The 25,459-nt window shown below is 35.4% G+C and overlaps 1 protein-coding gene across 1 annotated transcript in view; it reads right to left on the reverse strand.

Moving 5' to 3' along the window:
- Window positions 1–25,459, reverse strand: part of USH2A (usherin) — a 385,041-nt gene that overhangs the window by 310,699 nt on the left and 48,883 nt on the right. Inside the window, exons 9-12 of the mRNA XM_084261650.1 lie at window positions 19,368–19,563; window positions 18,443–18,573; window positions 7,322–7,517; window positions 3,458–4,099 (exon numbers count right to left, since the gene is read on the reverse strand). Of these exons, the coding sequence (XP_084117776.1) occupies window positions 3,458–4,099; window positions 7,322–7,517; window positions 18,443–18,573; window positions 19,368–19,563 (1,165 nt within the window). The remainder of the gene's footprint in view (window positions 1–3,457; window positions 4,100–7,321; window positions 7,518–18,442; window positions 18,574–19,367; window positions 19,564–25,459) is intronic.

Here is a 25,459-nt window from a genome sequence, read left to right on the forward strand (position 1 = left end):
AATAGAGGAGACCATTTCCTAGCAATGTCACTCTTGAGCACAATGAACGACTCCACTCAAAGTAACAGGAAGATAGGAAACAAGTTTAAGCCTGGACTACCGCAGAAGGTCAAAGCACTTCTTCAGGACTGTTTATCACTGTAGTAAATGATAAGCACCTGGACTAAACCAGATCCTTGTCCACCTGAAATTTTGCATAAAACTAATGTCTAAGAAAACTAATGTCTAAGAAAAGACAGTAGCAGGTAAATAAGCACATCACTAGAAATTCATTTTAGCTGAGCAGGATATATTGCTTTTGTCATAACAGTGAAATTCATAGTTCCAAAGAATCTATACCTTAATGTTAAACATCCTGGCTCTCCTAATGTCATACCACCCAAACCACTATAGAGCAGTGAAGGACATAGTGTGATTTCTTTTTTTGAAAATAATAATAATCTTTTTAAAATGCTGTAAAAGTTCAGATAAGTTTCTGTATACTACCACAATTATTTTTTTTTTATTTTCAGAAGTAGCAAGTAGAAACCAAGGGACAGAAAAAGGGGAGAAAGTCATTCCCACATCTAATTTATAAGTAAATTAACATGGTTAAGTTGTGGACAAAAAGAGAAGAGACACTGTATTACAAATTCATACTGCTTGTCATAACAGTTTTTATTATTTACTTCCACCACCTAGAATTTGGCAGGAAAGAGTAAGCAACAACTTAATGCAAGCTTAATTTACAGCAAGGTTAGAAGGGCTCATAAAAGTTGCTTTATGAAGGATCCACTATTGTATAATAGAGCCAATTTCCAATTTTAAGACAGCCACTGCAAATCTCTACAAGATCTATATATATAACCAGTATTATGCTTATGCTTTTTCAGATTTTTTTCAAATTCAACCATAACTGATCACATTTGTCAATCAAACATACTCTTCAAAAGGAAGAATGAAAGTCACAGGAAAGTGTTCATCTTCCTTTGTTAATCTTACTATTTCTCCCACTGTACATCTCATGGAAAAGATACACCCAAACAATTCCTTAACACCGTTATATGCTTACAACTATGGTGATAATGCTTATTTCTTAATCAGTCTATGCCTCAAAATGCACAGTTGACAACACTGAGAACATTATCTCAACATAATTCATTTTTTTCCTGGCCAAGAAGAGTGTTAGTGTGTACGCAAACTCAGCATTCGTGCCTGGCCAGACATTCAACATTGCTGGTTTACATCTTTTCCATGCTATGTACTGCTCTGTGAAAAGCTGTGGTCACTGAATAAAGAACTTAGAAAACTACCTTTTTAAAATTATTTATTTACAGCTTTGCATGGCACAAATCCCAGTCAGTGTGGCATCACAGCCCCAGGGATCACAGCATCAGGGATGAACAGTTCATAACTATCCGGGGGCTAGAAAGATGCATCTCTATCACTGCAACCTAGAACATCTCAAAAGTTTGTTTATATACAAGGTAAAACTGTTCTTTCATTTGGCTTCATGTTAGAATCAAGTGCTTCTCGCTTTGTATACATCATTAGTTTCAAAGAAATTTAAGTGTACAGAAATCTACCAAAAATGTTACTTGTATGAGAACAACAGGAAGACTTCAAGGCATGGATACAGTCTAAGAAATTAAACACGTGGCTGAATGCCCCAGAAATTTATAAGAAAAAAAAATCTCATGATAAAACACTTTCTTGAAGTCACAGCCAGTTTGGATTTTTCTCCTTGAATTAAGGAGCTTCCTTCCACTAAGGAAGCTTGGACCACAGAGTTGAACTACCCCAACAGTCTAAATACCCCTTGGTATGTTTTTAGGCCTGGCAATTTTAACTAATGAATTGTGTGCTTTTAATTAGACTGTGTTGGCTTAGAGTAGGTTTTCTTATCTTTGTCCCAAGGCAAAGCTATAGGACATGTTTAGAGTACTTGAAGCCGGTTAAACTCTTCCATACTTCTACAATGGAGTACCAGTATTACTAGCAGATTATACTTCCACCCATTTTATAGAAAACTCTTCTTTGAAGCATACTAACAAAGAATATTTATATAAAAATTAGATCTATTAAATGTCTAAATGATCTCGCGTTGGGATCAACACTAAAACATTAGTGATAATCCCATAGTATGCTGTGCTGCTCTAAGAGCAGTACAATGATTTTACAATGATAAGGATGCACCCTTTCACCTGCAGAAGAGAGCTCAGCATTCAGCACATACATGCTTATACTTATTACTTCAAAAATTAGAAAGTAATTCCTACAGTGAGATTTATTTTTTTTTTACCAGGAACTTGTGTGGATGTATTCCTTTGGGTGCCATGCAAGCTTTTCTACAAACCAGACTGTTCATACTATCAATTAAACCTTTTTAAACCATTTACTTCTGCATAAACCCTGGCCTTTCTTTTTCAAGGACAAGGGCGGTCACTGACTCAGGAAGCCTTGACATCACTCCTCTGCCGATCTCTGATTAAGTGGCTGCTGTAGAGGGTTAGCAGGTCAAATAGCACTGGAGGAGGAACTAAGAAAAACAGAACGCTGCCTTATTTATTAGTATACATACCTAAAATAATTTAAATGAAAGTATTTTTAAAAATACTTAATGGAGGTTAAGCAGCTTTTTTAACCTCTGTTCAAATTATTGAATGGCATATTAAAACCAATGGAGCTATAATGTACCTTTTAATGTGACCTGCTACTTTAATAAATTGCATGTGTATTCAGCTTGAACTAAATCTATCTGTTTAGTATTATTACTAAGGGTAGGTTAATATTACCTATAGTTTTACTTTACCCACCTACTTTTAAAAACAAAAACATTAAAATATAATACAGAGCTTCCCGCTTATAACGAACATTTAAGCTCTGTTTACAGTAATAAGGTACAAAATGTTGAACAGATATATAGCAACAGCAGTATCACCTACTTGTAGGGCAGAACTGTAAGCAGTTGTGAAAGCCAGCACATCCTCAACACAGCAAGGCAAGTGAATGCTTTTTTAAGTGGCACATTCACCAGCCTCATCAAAGTTTAAGCAACCAGGTCTGTCTCCTGCCATGCTCATACCCTTCCTGAAGCGCTTGCACTCTGCCTTCCAATTCCACATTTTTCATTATGAGTATACCTGCTGTTTATCTAACTATGCTAATTTATATCATTTTCAGTAAACAGACCACACCAATTTCTATATTTTCTCAATATCTAAAGGAACTAGGCCTATCTTTATTTTGGACATGTTGAAACTCCAGTAGTAACACAAATTATACAACCTCTGGTAATAGACTATTTGATGGTAATCAGGACATTAATATATCCTTCTCACTCACGCAGTTAGGAAGAAATGGAAAAATTATTAATAACATAAGTCAGAGACATGTCAGAAATGAAGGTGCCTAAATACACATTAAAAACTACAGGAACTATGACAACATCCAACAGATCATCTTCCAATTCCCTTACCTGGTTTACACTCATTACACCTTCTCCCCTGGCGCTCAGGCGAACAGACACACTGTCCAGAAACGTGGTCACAAACTGTTCCTGCTAATGTGCCCAAAGCATCACAGTCACAATGCTGGCAGCCGAGGAGGTTGCTCACGCTAAGGTTGTACGTATGGAGCATGCACTGATTGCACTGAAGGCCAGTCACACCAGCTTTGCAAGGACACTGTCCTGTCAATTTGTCACAAAGCAGAGATCCATTCACTGTACCTGCCTTATTGCAGCTACAGGGCAGACAGACAAAGGAAAGATTTTCCTGTACTTTGTGGTAGCCATCTAGGCATTCGTCACACCGTCTTCCGCCAATATTTGGTTTACACACACATTGCCCTGTCTTCTCATTGCACACAGTTCCAGAAAACGACCCTGCAATGTTACATTCACAAGCCTTACAACCAGTTACATCCAGCCCATAAAAGTTGTCGATGCAGGTGTCACAGCGAAGCCCTTTCACTCGTTCTTTACAATTGCACTGCCCGGAGAGAGGGTTGCAGAATTGGTTCACTGAGCCGTGGCTGTTGCACCAACAAGGCTCACATCCATCTTCATTAGAATATCTGAGAGCTTTAAATCCAAAATTGCAACTATCACACCTAAGACCTGGAAAGAGAAAAGGTATTAATAAAAAGCTGAAAAGCTATTAATTTCAATTTTTAAAAAGGGTAAGGATACTACACCTAAAAGAAAAACAAAACAGAAAGGAGAGGACTAATGTTCTTCACCAGCATAATTAACAGGAATGACTGGGCTGAACAAATCGATTGAATAATAGTGGCATCCCAAAATCTGTTTACTTTTCCCATTTGTTTCAGAAGCTCTGTGTTTCCACTGGCTTCTCAATACAATTTAAGACACTTTTGCAAGAGATTCTTTGTAGCGTTTCTAAGACAAACTAGAATTAATTTCTTTGTCCCCCCAAACAGCACCTGTTGCACAATCAACGCTTACGTGAACTTTTTGCCCTATATTGTAGAAATGCAATATACAGGGAATTACACTGGAATCTCAATCTGTTCTGATAACATATTTATACATTATATTAAAAATATTAAATATATTGTAGGACAACACAAGTTAGACTAATTACGATGAATGATTTACTTAACACTGTTAGTGTTTACTGTTAGCCCTTAAAGAAAATGCTTTCCATAATCCAAAATGAAATATTTTTATCTAAATATATGATTTAGTTAACTCCTGCAGTACATTAAAATCTAACCTGTTTTCTCCATACTTCATCCTGTAGCTTTATTAGCTTTGTTTTCAAAGTCATTGCATGCTTTATCCCTGCCCCAAGGGATGGCATTTGTATTTCAGTTTATAAAATGTACATTACAAGAAAGCAAACTAGATTATTATATGAAAAATGCAAATTCAGTTATGCATTTTCTCTTGCAATGGGAAAATCCTTCACGATGAAGCCATCACTTAATTGTTCCATAAGGAAAACAGAAATACAGTGTCCTAACCAAATATTGTCATTATTTAAAAAAACAGAAAACCATGCACAAATACATCTAGCAACTTACATGTAGAAAAAAACCCCTAAAAATGGGAGGAAATGCATTATACATATGGATAAAAAACTCAAAAACTCCAACAGAAGGCAAGTTCCTTTAACAGTGATGAATGACTCACCTAAGGCATATCATTTAATTTCAATAAGGAAAATAAAAAAGGACCACTATTGCTGCAAATTTTAAAAATAACTGTATTGTTAACAAGAATTATGACTCATTTTGAACTATTAAAATTGGTCTACATGGATTCATATCATATCAGTTTTAAAAATATGCGCAGTGCTTATTTGAATATGCCATACATATTCCTGACAGGTAATCTATTCCTAACGATACTGAGGAAGGCCTACAGGGCATCACATTCAATGTTAACAAGTACAGGGGAGTTAGCACGCTTGGCATTTAATTCACATTCTTCTACCTTTTTATTCTAGATGAATGACCTACTTTAATAAAATTATTGGTGCTAATGTATTTTACTGGTGATAGAATCATTAGTAAGATTTAACAGTTGTGTTAACTCTAACAGTTCATGTTTCATAACAGCGCAGTCCATAGTTGCATTTTTCTGTTATCGTGTTTGTTTAAACAGATAAAACGGCAACAGACAGATTGCTCTAAAAACCAATTTAGAAATCCAAAGAGGAAAGCTCTTTGTTAAAGTTTGCTGCACACGTTCCAACATACAGAAGCTTATTTACAATTGGTTTGGAAAACAAAGGAAGAGAACCCAATCTGGAAAGAATTAGGTTTTTTATCCCACAAAACAAACACTTGCATAACTACATCCCCCCACCATGGTTACAGATAAATTTACAGAAAGCATAGATTTACACAGTTTTATTATTACTATTTCTGTGGAAATAACAATAATTGTTTCTGTTTTCAAAGAGAGAAGATATTTAAAATAATATGAAGGTGACCAAATACGTAAGAACCAGACTGCTTTTCTTGCATACCAAATTCCCTCTGAGTTAAGGAAGGTTTTTACAGATGTGAACAGAAATGTAAGCAAAGAATATAACATACATAATTAAGAATGCTCTGAAATCCTTTTTATCAAATGTAGAGAAGGGGTTTAAGATACACAGAGGTTATTTTTCCACTCAGCACCCTTTCTATCATATGGAAAACACAGGTACTTGGAATTCCCAAGTAAACAGTACAGAAACTATTCAGGATATGTCTGTTTAGAGTTATATCCATTATTTGTTATTATTTTATATTTGCTTTTGGAAACTAGAAGAAAAAAGAGACTTAATACAATATTACAGATAACGTCAATATTCACAACTCAGTGAGATATTAATTAACATATACTTGAACATTGTGTAGACAGCCCACTACCATGGTTAGCTAAAGAAAAAATAGATTACTAATTCTGTTAATAACAAAGCAGAAAATAAGGGTTTGGGAGTTTTTTGAGACATATGTATAGTCTAAGACACGTACAGTTACCATGCAAGGCTCACTTTATCAGGAAATTCTCCTTGCATAATATTCCCATACATCAACATTTCAAAGTGTATTATATATACTGTGTATTTTGGGCACTTGATAAATTTTGTCCTTATGTGGCTGTGGCTCCCCTCAAATATGCTGGAAGTAATAAATTGCTATAATCAAATCTAATTTCTGAAAAATACCTGTGGGAGTAACAAACAAAAAAGCAAGTCTTGTAAAAAAAATGATAAATAACACAGAAGGTAGCAGTTTATTATAATCAGCTTGGCATTGAATTACAAAATTAAAATTATGTGGCCCTTGATAACTAACCCTAGCTATGTACATGATCTATGGAATTATGTTGACTTATTTTGCATTTCATAGGAACAGTTCAAAGAAATATAATAGAAAAAAATTGATAGATTTATCACAAAGGACCCTGTAGCACAGAATATTTTGAGAAAAAAATCCATTTATTTTGGTCTATTAAGAAAACTAGCATGGAAACGATTTGCTTAGAACTCATTAAGTATAAAACATTTTGAAAAAGTGTTAATTTCCTAAAAGAAACATCTATGCAGTAAGCAAATTACATTATTTCTGTGACTTATTAGTATGGAGCTATGTAACCTAATGTAGCTATGCCATAAAGAAACTTCTAAAGGGTTGATTAAACTAAGCTTCAAGCTGTAGTTTGATAGAATTATTAAATTAATAATTTTTCAACAGTTAATTTCATTCACTTTTATAATCTGCCTTCAGCAAAGAAGTTGACTACTTTTCATTTATAAATCAAGTATGTTTTATTTCCAGAGATAACAAGAAAAACGGCTCCAAACTCTTGCATTACACATACCAATAACATTTGCTTTGCACTTGCACTGGCCTGAATTTTGGTGACAGGTAATATCTCCATTGACTGTCCCAGAGGTATTACAGTTACAGGGACTGCAGCCATCAGGGTTTGACTGTTGTAGATTGTAGAATCCTTCCTGGCACTGATTGCATTGTCTGCCAGACACATGTCTCTTACAATTACACTGGCCTCCAATCTAGAAAGATACAAAATATTATGGAATGATGAACATATCTATTTTTAGATGATACACTCATTAGCAAGAATGGGAGTATGAGTTGGGGAGGAGAAAGCTTTAAATGGCACAGAAAAAAATAACACATACTTTAACTTGTTGAGAATAAAAAGAGAAATATTAAACAGAGTGTAAATACTCAATTTTTAAACACAGTTTAAATGTCCTGTTATTGCAAAATGGAAAGAAAAAATTGGTAAACAATGTGGCATTTTTTACCATCTGGACAGAGAAAACTGCAAGGAGTAATTACAAAATTGCATTGTATAAATGATGATGCTATTAAAGCAAGCTACATTTTTGAATCACAGTTACTACAAAACATGATCATTTCCAAAGGTTAGGTTCTGCATTCTTTTGTTCAGACTATATGCTTATTTATCTTAATGAAAATATTAGTTAAATAAGAATGAAGCAATGTTGAAAGATTTCCTTTCTGACTACTCATCCACAAGAAATGAACCAAGAATGTGAACCAACAGCTCGATATCTAAAACATTCTCCCTCTTTTTTTGGTTCAGCTGGGACCCAAGTGTTCCACTTCAGTGGTGAGAGATAAAGATCCTTTTCTATTCCCTAAATAGATAGCATTACTACTTTGAAGGAGCTGAGACATCTTTTGTTATGCCTGGGCCATGATCTGGGAGTATGTCTCTTACCTCTTGTGCAAGATAAAGAGTGCTTGGAAAGGTGTCTCAATTTCAGACTTCGCAATGCCAGGGAAGACAGACAGACAGACAGAAACCAAAACCAATCTCTCTGTTCACTTTATAATCATCACTTTCCAATGTGGTAGGAAAACTGACCAGAGGGAGAGGGCAATGGCACAGGAACAAGGAATTGAGTGGAAGACATTGGCCAATATATAACATAGCTGAATGAGGGCAGTCTAAGCAACGCAGAGATGCAGAAGACGTTAACTGGTGAAAGGTTCAGGATTCATAAAATCCCCCTAACTTTAACTCAAGTGTTCTGGGAAACACAGAGATGGCTGCAAACAGCCAAACCCGTGTTAGAAGTAATTTTCTTTGTGTCAGTGGTTTTTGGTTTGTTTTTTTTTTCAGTGCAAACATTTACACACGTGAAAGAGTACAGCAATTCAAAAATCAGTTATTCACCTACAAACCCAACAGTTGCAGTTCAATGTGCCTTGCTTTTAATTAGCTTCCAGAACAAAAATGTCTTTTAACAGTTATCTTTTTCATCTTACACCTATGAGTGTAAGACTAGAGAGTCCTGTGGAATCAGTGACAAGGCTACTTGGATGTTCCACCTAAATGTTATCATCACATCCTCCAATCTACAGTTAAGCTCTAAGCTTTATTAATACTAGATAAAATAGAGTTTTTCAACATCTAATAGTAAATTCTCAGTGCAGAAAACACTGACAGTTAGAGAAGCATGTATTCCTACCCCATCATCGTAAAAGGATTCTCTACTCCAATAAAACCTCTTCAGTACGCTTTCATGGCAGAGATGTATTACTGATGCATTAGACACATTTTTCAGGGAGATATTAAAAAGGCAAGAAAGCAATATTTTATAAACAAAAGGTTAGAAAATAGCAAGTACATAAAGGTAAAAGACCACAGTAGCAGAAAACACAGAAAGAAGGATTTTCAAGTTATTCCTTTTTAGACTAGATTTGATCTAGATATTTAGTTTATTATAAAAGACCCAGTCATGCATCACAGCCATTCATCAGAGAACTCACTGAAAAACAACTCTTGAGTTTAATCCTAAATGAAGAAAAATACCTAGTTTAAAACAACTGTAAAAGAAACATTTTGTGTTAGAGATCATAGCATACTCAGATTACACAACAGCATGCACTGCATAAAGATACCTCATTAGCACTCAGCACAACTGATACCCAAAAAGACTTTAAAGCTACTCTATAAGCTACCACATAAAGAAAAGCACTAGACACAAAAACAAGCCATCTTTGAAAAGTGGAAATCAGATCACAATAAGGAAGTTAAATAAAACAGGAAAACAACCTCCAAATTTTAAAACCAGAATAGTTTTGCATGGCAATACAAAAATCACTTTTTAATGAGAAACACTCTTAAGCCATGAAGGAAAAAAATTGTTTTCAAGCATCAGAAACAAATGAAGACTACGAAAGAATCAGCGAGGGCAGTAAATAATTAAGTGGTATGATTAGCCGATTCAGATTGGACAGCAGAACTTTTTCACTAAGAGGGAAGTGCAGAATCAGTAATAGGTTGCCCAGAGGCAATGTGGAATCTCTGTCCCCGGAAGGATCAGTACTCATCCAGATTATGGCACTGGCCATAATCCTCCTTTGAGCTGGAGCAGATGACTGACTAATGCACCTATGATTCTAGGTAGCACTAAGGACAGATAGATCCACAAAAAGATTACAAAGTATTTCAAAGCTATTCATTATGGAAAAGGTGTTACCATTCTATACTGGGAATGATTTTGACGACTGATTTCAAACCAAAATGTCACCAGAAGGAAAAGATTTTTAGCAAATTTTCATCTGTTGAAGTGACTATTCATGAGTCAAGACTGCTAGATGAACTAAAATATAAAATTAGCTATTAATTACTTAAATCACCCTGAGTACAAGAGGAATAAAATTGATGTAACTTCTATAATCTCCTGTAAGGGCTATAAGGAAGCTTCTGAGATTTACAGCTTTTTTTCTGTACAGAGCAAATTAATAGAAATGAAAACACAAGTTTGATATATCGGAATTTTATATTTTTTTTTGGCCAAGAAAAATCATGCTTCCTGATTCTACTCCATTTCTTTAAGTCAGCAACATTTGGAAATATTGTCTATAGTGAACCAACCAGATGATCAAAAAGTCAAATTAATTTCTACATCAAGAAGCGCAAAGTTAATGCCTGTTGAAAACCAATACTGACTATAGGGAGACAGTGATGAGTCCAAAATTAGTTATCACCATTCTAGAAAGGAGCTGGTAAAACTGCTCAATTTCTTCTAAAAATCATTTGAAAGATCTGAGGCAGTTAAAAAGGCAACAGGAATACCAGAATTACCAGAAAAGAACTGAAAATTATAGAGAAAATGTCATTCCATCATAAAAAGCCACTGTATATCAACATTTTGCACAATTTGTATATCTGTTTACCCTCTGAAATAAAAGAGGTTAGAGAGTAAGGAGAATAAGGAAAAAAATTAATAAAACTTTTCATTTTAGAAAGAAATAACTAAGGTAGAGAGAATACATTCTATAAAAATCGTGAATGGCTTGCACAATGGAGATTCATTATTTTTCACAACATCCATGAAATTATCGGAAAGAAAAATTTTCCTTTAAAGTACTTCTTTTTATATGCACAAATACACTTATTTTGAAGTGCATTAGAAAATGAGCTAGATTAATCCCATACGCGAACACTAAATACAACAATGCCTTAGACCCCTTAGTTTAGCTCAGACAGTCCCAAAACAATGAAAAACTAGCGTATAGCAAAGTATATCACAGAAGGATATACTATCAGAAAGGATACTAGATGTGCTAGATGGAAGCCTCATTTCATCAAGTATGGCTGTTCTTACCATAAATACATGGAAACCCAAGTCTAATTGTGAGCAGATAGTAGCCATTTCCTGATGCAACAAGGTGAAATGTGAATATTACTGAGTGTTAATAGAAGCAGAAAGCACCAGTATCTTCAACAAGCACCAGTATCTTCAACATCATTTTAAGTGTCAAGCTATTACAAGGAGTAGTAATTTCCATCCCATTCAGTTGGAGAAAATGTATCTCCCCAAATTTTCTCTTTATAGGGTAAAAAATTATGCCAGAAGAGAAAAACATAACCCTTCAGAATAAGGGAGAAATAGCTGGCCAGCCAAAGAGCGTAATTCACATTTTCTCCAGAAACTACCCAATGAAACCTTTTGGAGATCTCTCTACCTAAATTTCCTCCTACCTTGCTGTCACATAGAGAAGAGTTTTCCCATCTGTAATCAATACAAGTGGCAACTGCTTTCCAGGCTTTAAAAAGAGTGCAAGCCTCTCATGGCACTTAGAGGGAGGTATAGGAAACTAAAGTATTTGTTAGAGAGAAAGGCTTACCAGATTGCTTATTAATAGATTCAAATGTAAGTTTCTATGTACCAGATTAGAGGATCTGTAAATAATCCACTAATATTCTTCTATAAAACAGATTTCAAAGTATTGGGAAAAAAAGTCAAGCAGAAAAAAGACATTATATAGACAAGACAAGAAGGACCCTCTGATTGTATTCACAGAATCACAGAATGTTAGGGGTTAGAAGGGACCTCAAAGGATCATCTAGTCCAACCCTCTGACCACAGCACAATTGCCTAGATTAGGTCACAAAGTAACACATCCAGGCAGGTTTTTAATGTCTCCAGAGAAGGAAACTCCATAACCTCTCTGGACACATTGTTCCAGTGCCAACCCCACAGTGAAAAAGTTTTTCCTTATGTTTATATGAAACGTCTTATGTTTCAGCTTGCACTCATTGCCCCTTGTCCTATCATTGTACATCACTGAGAAGAGCCTGGGTCCGACCTCCTGACATTCACCTTTTATATATTTCTAGACATTAATGAGGTCATCCCTCTGTCTCCTTTCCTCCAAGCTAAAGAGACCCAGCTCCCCCAGCCTGAACTCATAAGGATGATGTTCCACTCCCTTAATCATGCTAGTGGCCCTGCGCTGGACTCTTTCAAGTAGTTTCCTGTTCTTGAACTGAGGGGCCCAGTACTGGACACAATATTCCACATGCAGTCTCACCAGGGAAGAGTAGAGGGGGAGGAGAACTCCTTTCGATGTACTAACACCACTTCTAAGGTACCCCTTCTTGGCCACAAGGGCACATTGCTGGCTCATGGCCTTTCTGCTGTCCACCAAGACCCCCAAGTCCCTTTCCCCTTTGCTGCTCTCCAACAGATCAACAAATTATTGTTTTGTTTTTCTCTTAGACATGTCCAGAAAACTTTCCATTCAGATTCTCTTGTCAATATAGAATATAAAGATGAAAGATATCTAATGAAGTTTAGCTACTGAAAAGTAGACGTAAGGGGAGGGGAAAGTAGATAAAACTACTTGTTAAACTGAGAAAGGTTGTGTGGTTCTGTAACTGCCTCCCCTGGATGCTAAATTATTCAATATTTTGAGTAGAAGACTCTGAAGAAAGAACATGCTTAAAAGCTTCACAGAACACCCCAGCTGATGATGTATAGCCAGCATTATCATGGCCCTGAGGGTATCAACCAGCCTTAATGGCCCGGAGCAGCCTAACATGGGGGCCTGCACTCATAGCCTTTTGCCCACAGCCCAGGAGTTCCACATAAGCTCCAGCCTGGGAACCCCCACTTTGCCTGGGGTATGCTGCATTTGGGCATCTCCTGGCAGGTTTCTTTGAACTTAGAGCTGCAGCCATGTCTCCAGCCCCATCTCCTCCTGCTCTAGACTGGCCTCCCTGGACAGACCCTGGACATGATTTATCACTTTTCCTTGCCTGGGGTTGTAAGTGGACCTTATTACAAGAACTTGGCCACATTTCAAAGATGTGTGACTGTTCCTTGATAACGATGGACACTGCTGTGCTGAGATCACCCTCAGAGGGTAGATTTTCAGCATTTTTACTCTTTGTGTAAATACTCTAAAAATAAATAAAGGTGACATCAAACATTAAATAAAGATTTATTTTTTTTTAAGAAAAAGGAAAATAATCCAGAAGTGATAGTAGTCCTCCACATATTAAATATGAACAAGACAATACCACTCAAGAAAAGGTAAATGTCATTCTGGGATTCTAAAGAATCTCATACTCAAGACATGCGAAGGAAAGGTAAGACTTCAGCTCATATAACTGAAGTGTATGACAGAAAATTAGAAAAAGTGCTATAAAAAGCAAGAAAAATAAACAGTTTTGAAAATAACTTTAAAGAACTGGAATTCTAGCTAAAAGATAAAAGCAAAATTATGGTTCATATGAAAATTGGTTAACTGCATGGATTTAGGGAAAAAACTTAATTTGGGGAAATTTGGCTTAAAAATGTGAAAAAAGGGAAAAACTCTCTGTACAGACAGAGAAGCACAGTGAACTGCTTGGCAATGGATGCTGTTACAAAAAGTTGTACAAATTGACAGAGGTTTATAATGGTACAGAAATAGCTGTACCAGAGGTTATATTATAGACATCTACGTCAAAGCCAGAAGAACAAACTATTTCTATAACCATGTATTATGAAGCAAAGGTTTATTTTTCATATTATTATTTCTGCAGATCTAGCTTACTCAGGAAACAATGGTATCATTGAGAACTCTGGTAGCCATTAATACTTAGAAATTCTGTTACCCAAGATTTCACCAGTTGTGCACTGTTTATATTACTGAACCTTCCTTTCCTCCCCACTGATCCAGCTGCTGAAACAGACTTTACTTATGCTTGTTATAGAAGAGCAGAAAGCTATCTGTTCTTCAGTTGCTTATGCCTGACAAGTGTGGTTCTGACCCAAAGAGTAAGCACACAGAAACAGCATATCTATGACCATGACCATCTTGGTGCTAAATCACTCATGGAAAACACATGTCTAGATTGTTCACCACAAAAATTAGTCTAGCCAAGCATTACTACCAAGTGGTGGTGCATCTTGGGACCTCATAATTACAATTGTTATTTGATACCAAATATCACTGATGCAGAGTTAGCATGTACCCCTTGTGTCATTTATAATTTATGTATGAAATACACATTAGTCATATATCCTATAAACAGTCTGCAAGCAATGTCCTCCAGAACAAATCACAGCTATAGCATCATTGTCCTTAATCAGGAAGTGGACTACTTGAGCTTTTTGAAATTTAGACATACCTAGCAGTTCACACCCCTTTAGACTGTACGTATTAATACAACTCTTTAATTGGGAGACACTAATCTAACTTGTCACATCTAGAATCACAAATGCAAAGTGGAATCTATTGAGAAACCCTCACAACATCCACTTACTAAACTCATGTAGGGACTTAAGAAGAGATGTAAGTATTTTATTCAGTTTAGGAAATGAGAACTGTAAGGTGTGCTGGCTCAGACACATAGGTTAATGGTCTGACCACCAAATACCTGAGAGTATTCACAATATGTCAGCTTTGGGAACTGAAAATTTAATAGGTAGCAATAATGAAGTTCCTTTTCACTCCCCCACTATCTCTTCTTGCCATTGCACATAATGACATTCCAAAGTCCGTAATTTTCTGATACTTCTGTTCAAAATGTAAAATGAGGTTTTTACCCTCTGTGCATGGCTTTCCAAAGGGTGGGAGTAGACCACATACCCAAAATAACTTAAAAAACTATCACAAAAAACCCAGCATTTCCATGGTATAAAATCTGTTAGAAACAAAACCAAGGAATTACTTCACACAAAAAGCTTATTTTCCTTCATTTTACCAGTAACATTAAAGGCCATCCATGAGGGAAATGCAGGATTCAGCATAAACACAGTAGTTTAGAGCTCAACTTTAAAGGACTCTACTACACACATGAAATTTTCATTGACAGGTTTGCATCCTTTATATTACTTTTCCTATTTGATATATGTGTTGACTGAAATGCCCTTAATTAACTGTTTTACCTTGTAACATGCCTTCCATTTATTTATTTATTGTCAATCACAATAAATGGGTTGAAAACTGCATAGGTGGAAAAATCAGAAGAGGAATGCTCGTTCTAATTTTAGGTCAAAGAATTTTTCGACTAGTTTTAACTAGTTAGCTTTTCCATTATGTAAAAAAAAAAAAAAATAACCATTCAAATTTCTGAGGGAAAAAAAACTAAGACATCCAAAAGAGCAAAATTAAAAGAGTATACAGTAAGGTGAACTCTCAAGCCTGTTCAAAGGCTTACTTGGTAGCAGTGGAATCTATGTTTTCATTTGAGTCCTCAAAGAAAGAAGCAACTAATCTTTTGTTCACTGTAATGTGTTCAAGTTTTTGTGCAACACGAGGCAATACAGCTGACACCTTACCAGAAGTCAATTAAGTCTTTGCAACTCGGAATAATATTCTCTTCACTAAAGTAGAACTTCTTCACACCAATAAGTACATGATACATATTTATTTGCATGCTAGGAGTCAATTTTTAAATATCAGCAAAAGTTGAGTAAAAAAAATGATGCCTAAATTCACTGAGATGAGAATGGTATTTCCAAAGACCAGGTAAAAGCAATAGCAGCATTTTCAGCTTTGCCTAGAAACAAATGCCCTGGAAAACAGTGCTTTTTTCCACACTGTTATATATGGCATATTTTAATAGAATCATGAAAGGACTACAAACTGATGTGCCTGATTGAATATGTAAGCATTTGTAGAGCAGTCTGGGTAAAAAGCTGCACAGGAAAATGAGTCAAGGATCATGGTATAAGGGTGAGAAGAAATTAATCTCCAGCTCTCCATACAGAGCAACAATGATCACATCAGCAGTATTCTGGCAGAATTTTCTCACATGTGAATGGTTAGGAGAAAGGAAGAAGGCAGCCAATTCTTCTTTCACTCTCATAAAACACAGGCACCTCAAATAATTCATGTGGACTTTTTGATTGTTTGAAGTGGTTTATGACATTCACAAAGAGGATGCGATCAATCTGCATCTTTTCTTCACTGATTAGTTAACAATAACTGGCACTGAAATGGACAAATTTTATCAGACTGTAACAATTCTGTCTTGTACCCACCATTCAAGGGAAGACCCCTCTCTGCATAAATGGTCTTATGAATTGCTCATGGATGCTACAACACTCTTCTAAAATCCTACTTGTTACTATAAACCACAAAGTTATAATTTGAAGGTTTAATATGTTAGTTCTCACTAACAAATTCAGTTACACACTGATTCGTAATTGGGAACAATCTACAGACATATGAGAACTGAGAACATTTACACACAGGAAACGTTACACACTTATGTGTATTTCTCACCAAGGGCAGAGTGAAATAGGGGAACGGAACAGGCGAAGTTTTCATGTAACTGAGATGTTACAATCAGATCTTCTATCCGTCCTGTAAACTACCTACATCAATAGTACCTCATTTGATTAATAAATATTCTTTCTGTGTGATTCAATAGATTAATTTATGATTCAATGGATTAACTTTGGAACTCTATACCTCTTGGAATTTAGTGATATAACTGATACTTTGAAAAAAGAAAAAATCTTGATGAACTACAGAAAATGGTAAATTATGCAGTAAAAGTGTATTCTGTCCCATTTTTGGCATATTTCCTTGAAAATTATCATCGTGACGTGACAATTAATTTTCATGAGTAGAGTCCTTACTCCTTACAATTCCATCTTCCACAGGTCAAATTTGGAAACACTTCCTCCAATGATGCCTTCCTATTTCATGTAATTCATTTCAGCCTTTAGTCCCCAGCCTTATTAATCTATTCTTTAATGCCTTTTAATCATTTTTCCCTGCTCTGCTTCTACTGCAAGAATCAATTGATGCTTTATCGAGCAATACAGTCTCCCCCATTTTTCCCATTTTATCTCCCTGTTCATGCATTCATAGTCAAGCTTCATCAATGTCCTTGTATATTTTACAATTAAATCAGTGAATTCCGTAAACTACTCTTCCTCTCATTATTAATCCCAGCTAAAGTTGGTTTAAACATTCCACCAGGACAGAGTGATGCACAGACAAGTAAATTAGCGTTTGTATTCAGTTTTCCTATACCTTAAATAATTGTCCTCATAGGATAACTGTGTTTATCATGTTTTTTTTCCACTTTCAGAAGGCAGAAAATTATAAATAATTTTTATTTGTACTACAGGGGATTATTTTAAAAAACTCATTGTGCTAAATTTGCATATCAATCAGCGTATGCACTGATGCACAAGTCCTGTGAAAGCACTGAGTCAAAATGTGCATGTATCCATACCACTATAGTACCAAGGATGAAAATACAACAGGATCCACAAGAGACTGCTGTTAAGTCAAATGCCATCAGAAGTCGCATCATACGAAAATTATTACATATTATTTCATTTTAATAGTTTAGAAAAAAGATGAGACACAAAATGTGGCAAAAATGCTGATAAAATTCTCTCTCACTTCCTTGAAAATCAAGTTCTATCTTAAAAATTATTTTCAAATAATACATTTCAGAGAAGCTATTTCTTTCCTATTCCTAACAAAATTTGGATTTTGGCAACGGGCAGGACATATGTGAATAGAACATGAACCACAATATATCTTTAATACATGTTCAATACCGCAGTGGCTTTTCCAGTTGTTTTTTTAATGCATGTTTTAAAAGCTAGATTTATTATCAGACTATGTGTGTTGCATGCCAGTGCAGTCTATTGCCTTAAAAAGAATAGCTGATGGTGCTCTCTTTTCAGCATCACTTTGTGGGTTCTTTTTTTAAAATGGACTTTATAAATTACAATGGCGATCAATTCTTGTCTTATTACAGGGAAAACGAGCTTAATTTTAGTTCAATTTCAAGCTTAGCTTATTGCTTGAATTCTAAAAATCTGTTACCATTTTTAAGAGAGTATCAAGACCTCCAAAAACATTCAAAACCTGGATGTTTTAACATTACTGAGTGCACAGCATACCTGTTAGTATAACCAAAATACTATTCACTTCTGAAAATTTGTACAGCACCTTTCATGTCTGTTGCTGATCTAGATAAAGAACGCTTCAACAGTACATCTAAAATTGCTTTCTGTGCTGTCACAGCTTTCAATCTCTGATGTAAGTCAATTATCATTTTGAAAAGGCTGAACTTCAGCATTTTTTTATAAAGTAGTCACCAACTAACTACATTTTGCAAAATCTTACTGTCATCTACCCAGCTGATTAAGGTATTTTGTCATTTTTCTATATTCAGGCTACTTACATTATCACACAGGAGGCTCTTATTTTTGGTGCCTGTTGCATAACAGTCACAGGGTTTGCAAACATCGATGGCTGAAAGATCTGCACCTGCTTGTCTGTAATGGAAATCCTTGCACAGCTCACAGTTCCTTCCTGCATGAAAGAAAGGTTATGCATTATGGCTTCCAATTCATTAAAATTAGCTGTATAATTCAAAATTAAAGACTCTATTCCTTTGAGAGAATTCTATAATTTTCAGGACGTCCATTTTAATGCACCTTTCATCTCTACCTGCCAATTTAGTGATCCAGAGCATATGAAACAATGAACCTGTTACAAACTATGTTTTACTCCATTAAACTTCCATCTGTTATATAATACCACACTTATATAAAAGCTGTGCCATGCAAATGCCTATACATTTTTTGGAAAAATTATCGTTGAACCTGAAACTTTTCTTTTTTCCCTTTAGTAGACAAAACCAAGAAAACTGAAATAGAAGGGAACAGTTTAAAAAAAAAGTATTCAAATATATGTCTTACACAGAACAGAAACCTTTACTCAACATGCAAGAAACTGACATTAGAGCAAAATTTGACAATATATTGTGATATATTATCTGTTAAACTGGTTCAATTAGAAAGACAATATTCTAGATTTAAATGCTCTGGCACATGTAATGGAAAGAGATTTGAAGTAGTATGTTCTAATTATTTACTAGAATGTGTTTCACATGGAAGTTTTTCTACTAGATGGGATCAAATTTCAGTAGTATTTTCCTGTAGCTTAAGTATTGACACAATTGTAATTGCTGCACAATCCAAATAGTTTAAAAATACATATACATGAGAATTTATTGGGGATTGAGGATTAATTTCAGCTGAGACACGACTTAGCCAAAAAGTGACTGCAAAATAAACATTCCATTCTCTTTTTTGGTGACTTACCGGCTGTGTTGTGTTGACAGTTATCACACACTCCACCGCTGCCTCTGTAGTGTTCCTGAGGAAAAGGGTCCATTGCTAAGTCATAGTGGCAGCTTTCTGCATGGCTGTAACACTGACAAGGTTTGCAATTATAGGCATGAACTTGGTCACCTGGACGAAAAGGCTTGTCATTGTACAATGGCAAACAGCGATCACACTGATAATAAAAAAGAAAAGAGAAAATAATATTTCTTTACCTTACCAGAACACTATTATAATCTCTATAGTCATCTTTCATTCTATGTGTTTTCCCCTATTTAAACATTAACAATATTGGTTTTAGACAAGAAGTGAGAAAGCACTAAATAATAATAAACCCAACTCTTTTTTTTAAATCTTTTTTAATTTACTTGAAAAAAAAAATTCAAAGAAGATGGGCAGAAAAACAAAATTTTAATATTTAGAAACTCAACACAGGCTAATGTCTTCAGATTCTGATTTAGTTAAACCTCTACAGATGCAAAATGGTGCCTAATGTGTTTGAAGCACAGAAGACATTCACCTAATGCATCCATTTGGACACATTTTAAACAGTATCTGTTATTGCAGTTTGTAGTAACTGTAGTTTGTAGTTACCATTTGACTTTGAGTGAAACAAAAAGCCTCCTATGACCAACTGTGTGATGTTGTACAAAGCACCTGAAATATTAGCACTTCTTAATGTGCATTTGTCTCATGAAATTTTCAAGAAATAAATTTTAAACAAAACACACAAATCTCTACAGATACTCAAGTCTGCCAAATTTTAAATATATGCAATACTTGTATACCGGGTCCATTGTTTAAATAAACACCTAAACAATTTTGTTTTCTTCAATTCTTTTCAAATTTATTAGATACGAAGGCTAATTATATTCAAAGACTCAATTAACTGAAATCCAAACCAGTAAAAAATATATTTTTATGTAGTTCAGGAGTACCTGAGAGGCTCATTTTTTATTTGGATGAGCTTACAATATTACTTTTTAAGTAGAGCTTTGTGAAGAATGTGAAGTTGGAATAATCTTCAGTTCATAATAGACTCTACAAAACTTCAGGGAGATAATTTATTGTGCCTACTGGTTCATCAAGAACTAAAACCAAATTGGATTTCTTAAAGGTAATGAATGAATAGCATTTTGGACAATTACATTATCTTTATGGTGAACAATCCAACTACTTTTTATGAAATTGGCTCAAAGAATGCTACATGTTGGCACTGGAGACTTTTTTGTTTAGAAGACTTGTTTATTTTTATTTAACTGGCATTGTTAAAAGTCCTTTCCCAAAATACTGGTCCCTTGCTGTATCACAGAAATAAAACGTATGCAATTATAATTTCTAACTTTCAGAAGGAATTTAAATGTTTCAAAATAAGTTGCTTCTGTAAAGTATTTGGGCAACTTCTCAAATTATAGAAGTGTGCTCATCTCTCGTGTCTACTATTCCAAGCACTACTGTAATTATTTAGTACCTACATTATTATTTAGTACCTATATGCTGATCATCAGGAAACGATACATAAGTTTCTGAACTGCTGCACTCACAGCTGATGCTGGGAAAGCATCAACTGTGAGTAAAATGAGAAACCGAATTAGAAAACAGAAGACTAAGACAGTCCAAGCATTGTGGGGCAGAGACAACTCATAGCAAAAGCAATTTGGGAGACAAAACGAAAGTATGAGGACTTATTGGCTAGAATTTTGTTTTAATTAAGAAAATTAACACTAAGAGTTTAGACAACAACAACCACTGCACATTTTTGCAATCTGTTAAAACCAAACCAAAATAAACATCATTACCACAGTGAGAGGAAAAGGAAGTTTCAGAATGAAAATTAACAGGGCTTCACTTGAGACCTTGAACTCTTAAAATTTATCAGGAGAATCAGTGCTTAATCAGGTTTAGCCCAGTTCAAGTACATCGAGTGTAATTCCTTGACTATAAGTGTTACACAGCTTAAATTTATTCAAATCCGTCCATCATCCACATCCATCTTTCCTCTCTCTGGTCACTCCCTTTTTCCATACATTGTGAAAAACGAGCATTAGGCAGCAGCAACATGAGACAAGCATGCTTATTCGTGCATTGCACAACTTGGGAAGTGCAAGAAGGTAACTTGAGCCCCCAGCCAAACTATGTCATCAATTCAGCTTTCTCCTCACTGCATGTCTACAGAAATACGTCCTCCTTGAAAGGAAAACAGGAATAGTTACCAACCTGCCAGCCCTGAATTCCCCTTTGTGCATGGCCAATCGCACAGCAACTGAAATTTTATTTCAGATTTAATCTTAGATCAGTAACTTATGCTCACCTGTGCTTGGACCTATTCTTAAATGACACAGAAGGACTAAGAAGTAAGGGAGAAAAAGACTGCATTTTATTACACAGCCTACTTGAACTGCCACATCACTTGTTCTATGACTTAAAACTTTGACAACACTTTTTTAAAGCCTTGGCAAAAATGTAGTCATTCAAATATTGGCAATGCCAGTGAAACAATTGCTATTCTAGAAGTTGTCACACCTGTATGTATTAAAAACTTGCACTGGAACCCCACTTCACTCTGCTCAGTTTGTCACATCTTTATTAGGTTAAGAATTACATTTAACTTCCTGATCTGCCATGCTTGGCAGCATGGTTATGTACATATGGCAACCTTCAGGTCTTCATTCCCTAAATGTAAATTCTGCCTTGTCTAAGACATAGTTGTTGAGATTTAAAAGCTATCAAGAGATTCAGGTTTTGATTTTCAGCTACCATGTATAAAATACGTAGGTAAATTCCCAAAAAGCTTTTGGCAAGTCTGGACAAGGTCTAGCAGTAGATTTACAATGTTAGTTCTTGACACAACAAGCCTTTCTCCAGAACAGTAAAACCCATAAACAAGCAGATCTCGGTATCCTTATCTAAGTCTTTCAAAAATCATGTTAAATATATGGTTTTCTCTATGGACAGTAACAAACATGTCCTCTTGATACATAGCATGAGAACTGCTCACCTTCTGTGAAAAGTTTTCTGTAAACACATTACATGGAGCCAGATGGTTAAAATGCCTAGCTCATCTTGGCCCAATTCATTAGTCTAAAAGGGCGATTAAAAATGTATTTCTGGTAACGAATTCAGGATTTTATTTTTTTTACTCAAATGATCATTAAAAACTTATCTCCCCAAAATTCCCGAATCCATTACACTTCTAGAGCGACAACCAGTGACCTCAGTCTATGTCTTTTGTGCCAAGTTCCTTATATGAGCCACTAAGATTTCTGAGGACAGTGTTTCAATAAACATTCAAAGAAATCCTTCAGAATGCAATGGCAATAGCACTTTAAGACATAACAAGTCACGATCAACTAGAAAGCTATACTCCAACAATTTTACAGTATCCCGCTACTTGCCTCTGGGTGGCTTTTTTTTTTTTTTTTTTTTTTTGATGTTATGCTATGGAGAATTTATTCTTTTCCTAAGCTGCATAGGAGTTCCTATCTCACACTCATCAGTCAAAGTTCAGTTGTAATAACTAGTGTACATAGACACTTAGAATACTTATACATATGATTTTATAATATACATGTTATTAACAGTACACAGCTTTAAAAATCTGCTGAAGTGATGGGAAGATTAGAATGCCACGTTCTCAGCCATTTTGAAACGCTGTCCTGTCTTTGAAAAACTCCGTTATGTGTATCACTCCACCCTGTGCTGCCCTGCATTGATGATAAAAGGATAGCTAATCACATACTGTATTTTCCCTTCCAAGATCCCAGTCCATACCCAAACAGACAGTATGCTCTCACTCCATTTAGATCCATTAGCCAAATAAATACAGCTTCTAGGCAATATTCCAGTGTAGCTTAGCCCTGCTCTGAAGAGAGTCATCTTAATTTCCCCATGGCTTTTCCACAGCACCCTCACTACTGCATTTGAATGTCTATCAAGACCACATGTTAGCAGATTTTTGAACCTTATCTGTTCTGTGAACTCCTCAAAGACCTTTTAAATTCAAAAGCTAGGTCTTATTAAAAAAAAAATGACTCCAAGTAACTAAGGCAGACAGAATAGACATGAAGGGCATACTATGGGTTTGCATTGTAACACTCCATGTACTTTAAAAGGATGTAACATTATTTTAGAAAGTAAGCACTCCCATAAAAGGTGGTTTACAATTACCATATGCCAAAGAGCTGTCTAAGAAAAGATAAATCTGCTGCTTTGCAATGGTAAAGTGACTGACAACAAACCTGACTGGCAAAGAATGCAAGACCTACCATTCTGAATGCCATATTCGAATAATAGGACACAACGGATAACTCAAACACTGGCACAGATGTTGTCAGGAGTAAGGTATTTCTACTCAACTCCTCCTTTATTTATGCTTTTTTGGGTGAAGTTACTTGAAGCCACATTAACTCCTACAAAATCAAGGCATATGCAACCATGCTCATTCTGACAATCAAGCTGCTCAACAAATTAATTCACACTTAAATTCTTCAGGATTAAAATCAAAAGCTATTTTCAAATCAGGCAGCTGCTCCATCTAACTCTCCTTCAGACTCCAACCCTGTAGAAATCCTATAAAACAAGAGAGGGAGAAGGCATGTTTTGCAACTAAAGTGTCATGGTTTTTGTTTTACCAAAGTTCTGACATATTGAGGCTATTAAATTATAAGAGCTTTTTTTTGTTTTCCCCACTACCTTTTTTATTTGGAATAAGCCTTTGCATTTCATTGTCTTGTAGTATTAGTGTCCTGAGCCACAGTTACTAGGTATTCCAGAGTTAACTTCACTCATCTAAAGAAGCTATTGAGTGGGATTTATTTTTATTATTTTTTTATAATAGCTTTAGTGGGGTAAAAGAAAAGAAAGAAAATCAGATTGGCTAATCACTTGGGCACTGAATTGTAATACATGAAAAAAAAATCAAAGAAATTCAATAAATATACACAGCACTAATTTACAACAGCTACTTCCAACAACCGTGAATACAGTAGCCCAGTCCATCAGAGTTTTCTTTCACATTAAATTAAATATCCTGCACAGTGAATAACCCCCTGGAAATAATTAAGCCTTCTTAATTTCTGAGAGGAAACAGTGACACCCATAGTACTAGTTGACATCTTCCTACCTCTTAAATAAAACTTACACATTTTGATCTGAAACTTTTAAGTGATAATGGCCACTTCACAATTCCTTCAGTATGTCATTACCTGTGCAACAAATCATGAGGTATCTGAGACTGCAACAAGTTCTTCCAGTACTTCAGCAGTGCTCATACACAAACTACTTTAGAAGGATGGATCTTTGAACTGTGAAATTACACCAGTTTTCTGGTATAGATTCATGGACAAACCCATACCTTCTGCAGGCATGACAAAAGTTATCTTAAATTTTCAGGCAGTAACACTACAGGACTAGATGCTTTTCTGCTTCCTGTTTACAAAACCACCAGTCAGCTGCCTGTCGGCTCGATTTCTGTTCTTTTCATTCTTAAATAACCAGTATCCTTCCAAGACTATCCACTGCATACACAAACTATGGCACAAAGATTACCAAAAAGAAGATTTTTTCTAGCTTGTTTGCTACTGCAAGCTAGAAATCTTTGTTATTGAGTGACAACTTACTATAGTTAATACTTACAGCTTCTCAGGTACTATTTATCATTAATTCTAACATCTGACACAATGATACAGATTGATGTTTAACTAAGATTTATCTGGATTCTTTTGTAACAGCATAAAAAGCTTTATCCAATTGTTGGCAAATTAAGAGTGTCATACCTAGTTTTCAGACTACAGATTTTAAGACTATTGTTTGCACAGAAAACTCTGAAGACTTGAAGCCTTTACCATATTCCATCACTCTCTCGCTTCAATTCATACCTTTTCAAGCATTTATCAGAGTTTCTTGCTTTATTTTATATTTTCTACTATTATTTCTACTGTTATTCCTGTAGATCACAGAATCACAGAATTGTAGGTGTTGGAAGGGACCTCCAGAGATCATCCAGGTCCAACCTCCCTGCCCAAGCAGGTTCCCTAGCTCATATTGCACGGACAGGCATCCAGACAGGTCTT

The sequence above is a fragment of the Gallinula chloropus genome, assembly GCF_964237585.1.
Source record: "Gallinula chloropus genome assembly, chromosome: 3".
Lineage (NCBI taxonomy): Eukaryota > Metazoa > Chordata > Aves > Gruiformes > Rallidae > Gallinula > Gallinula chloropus.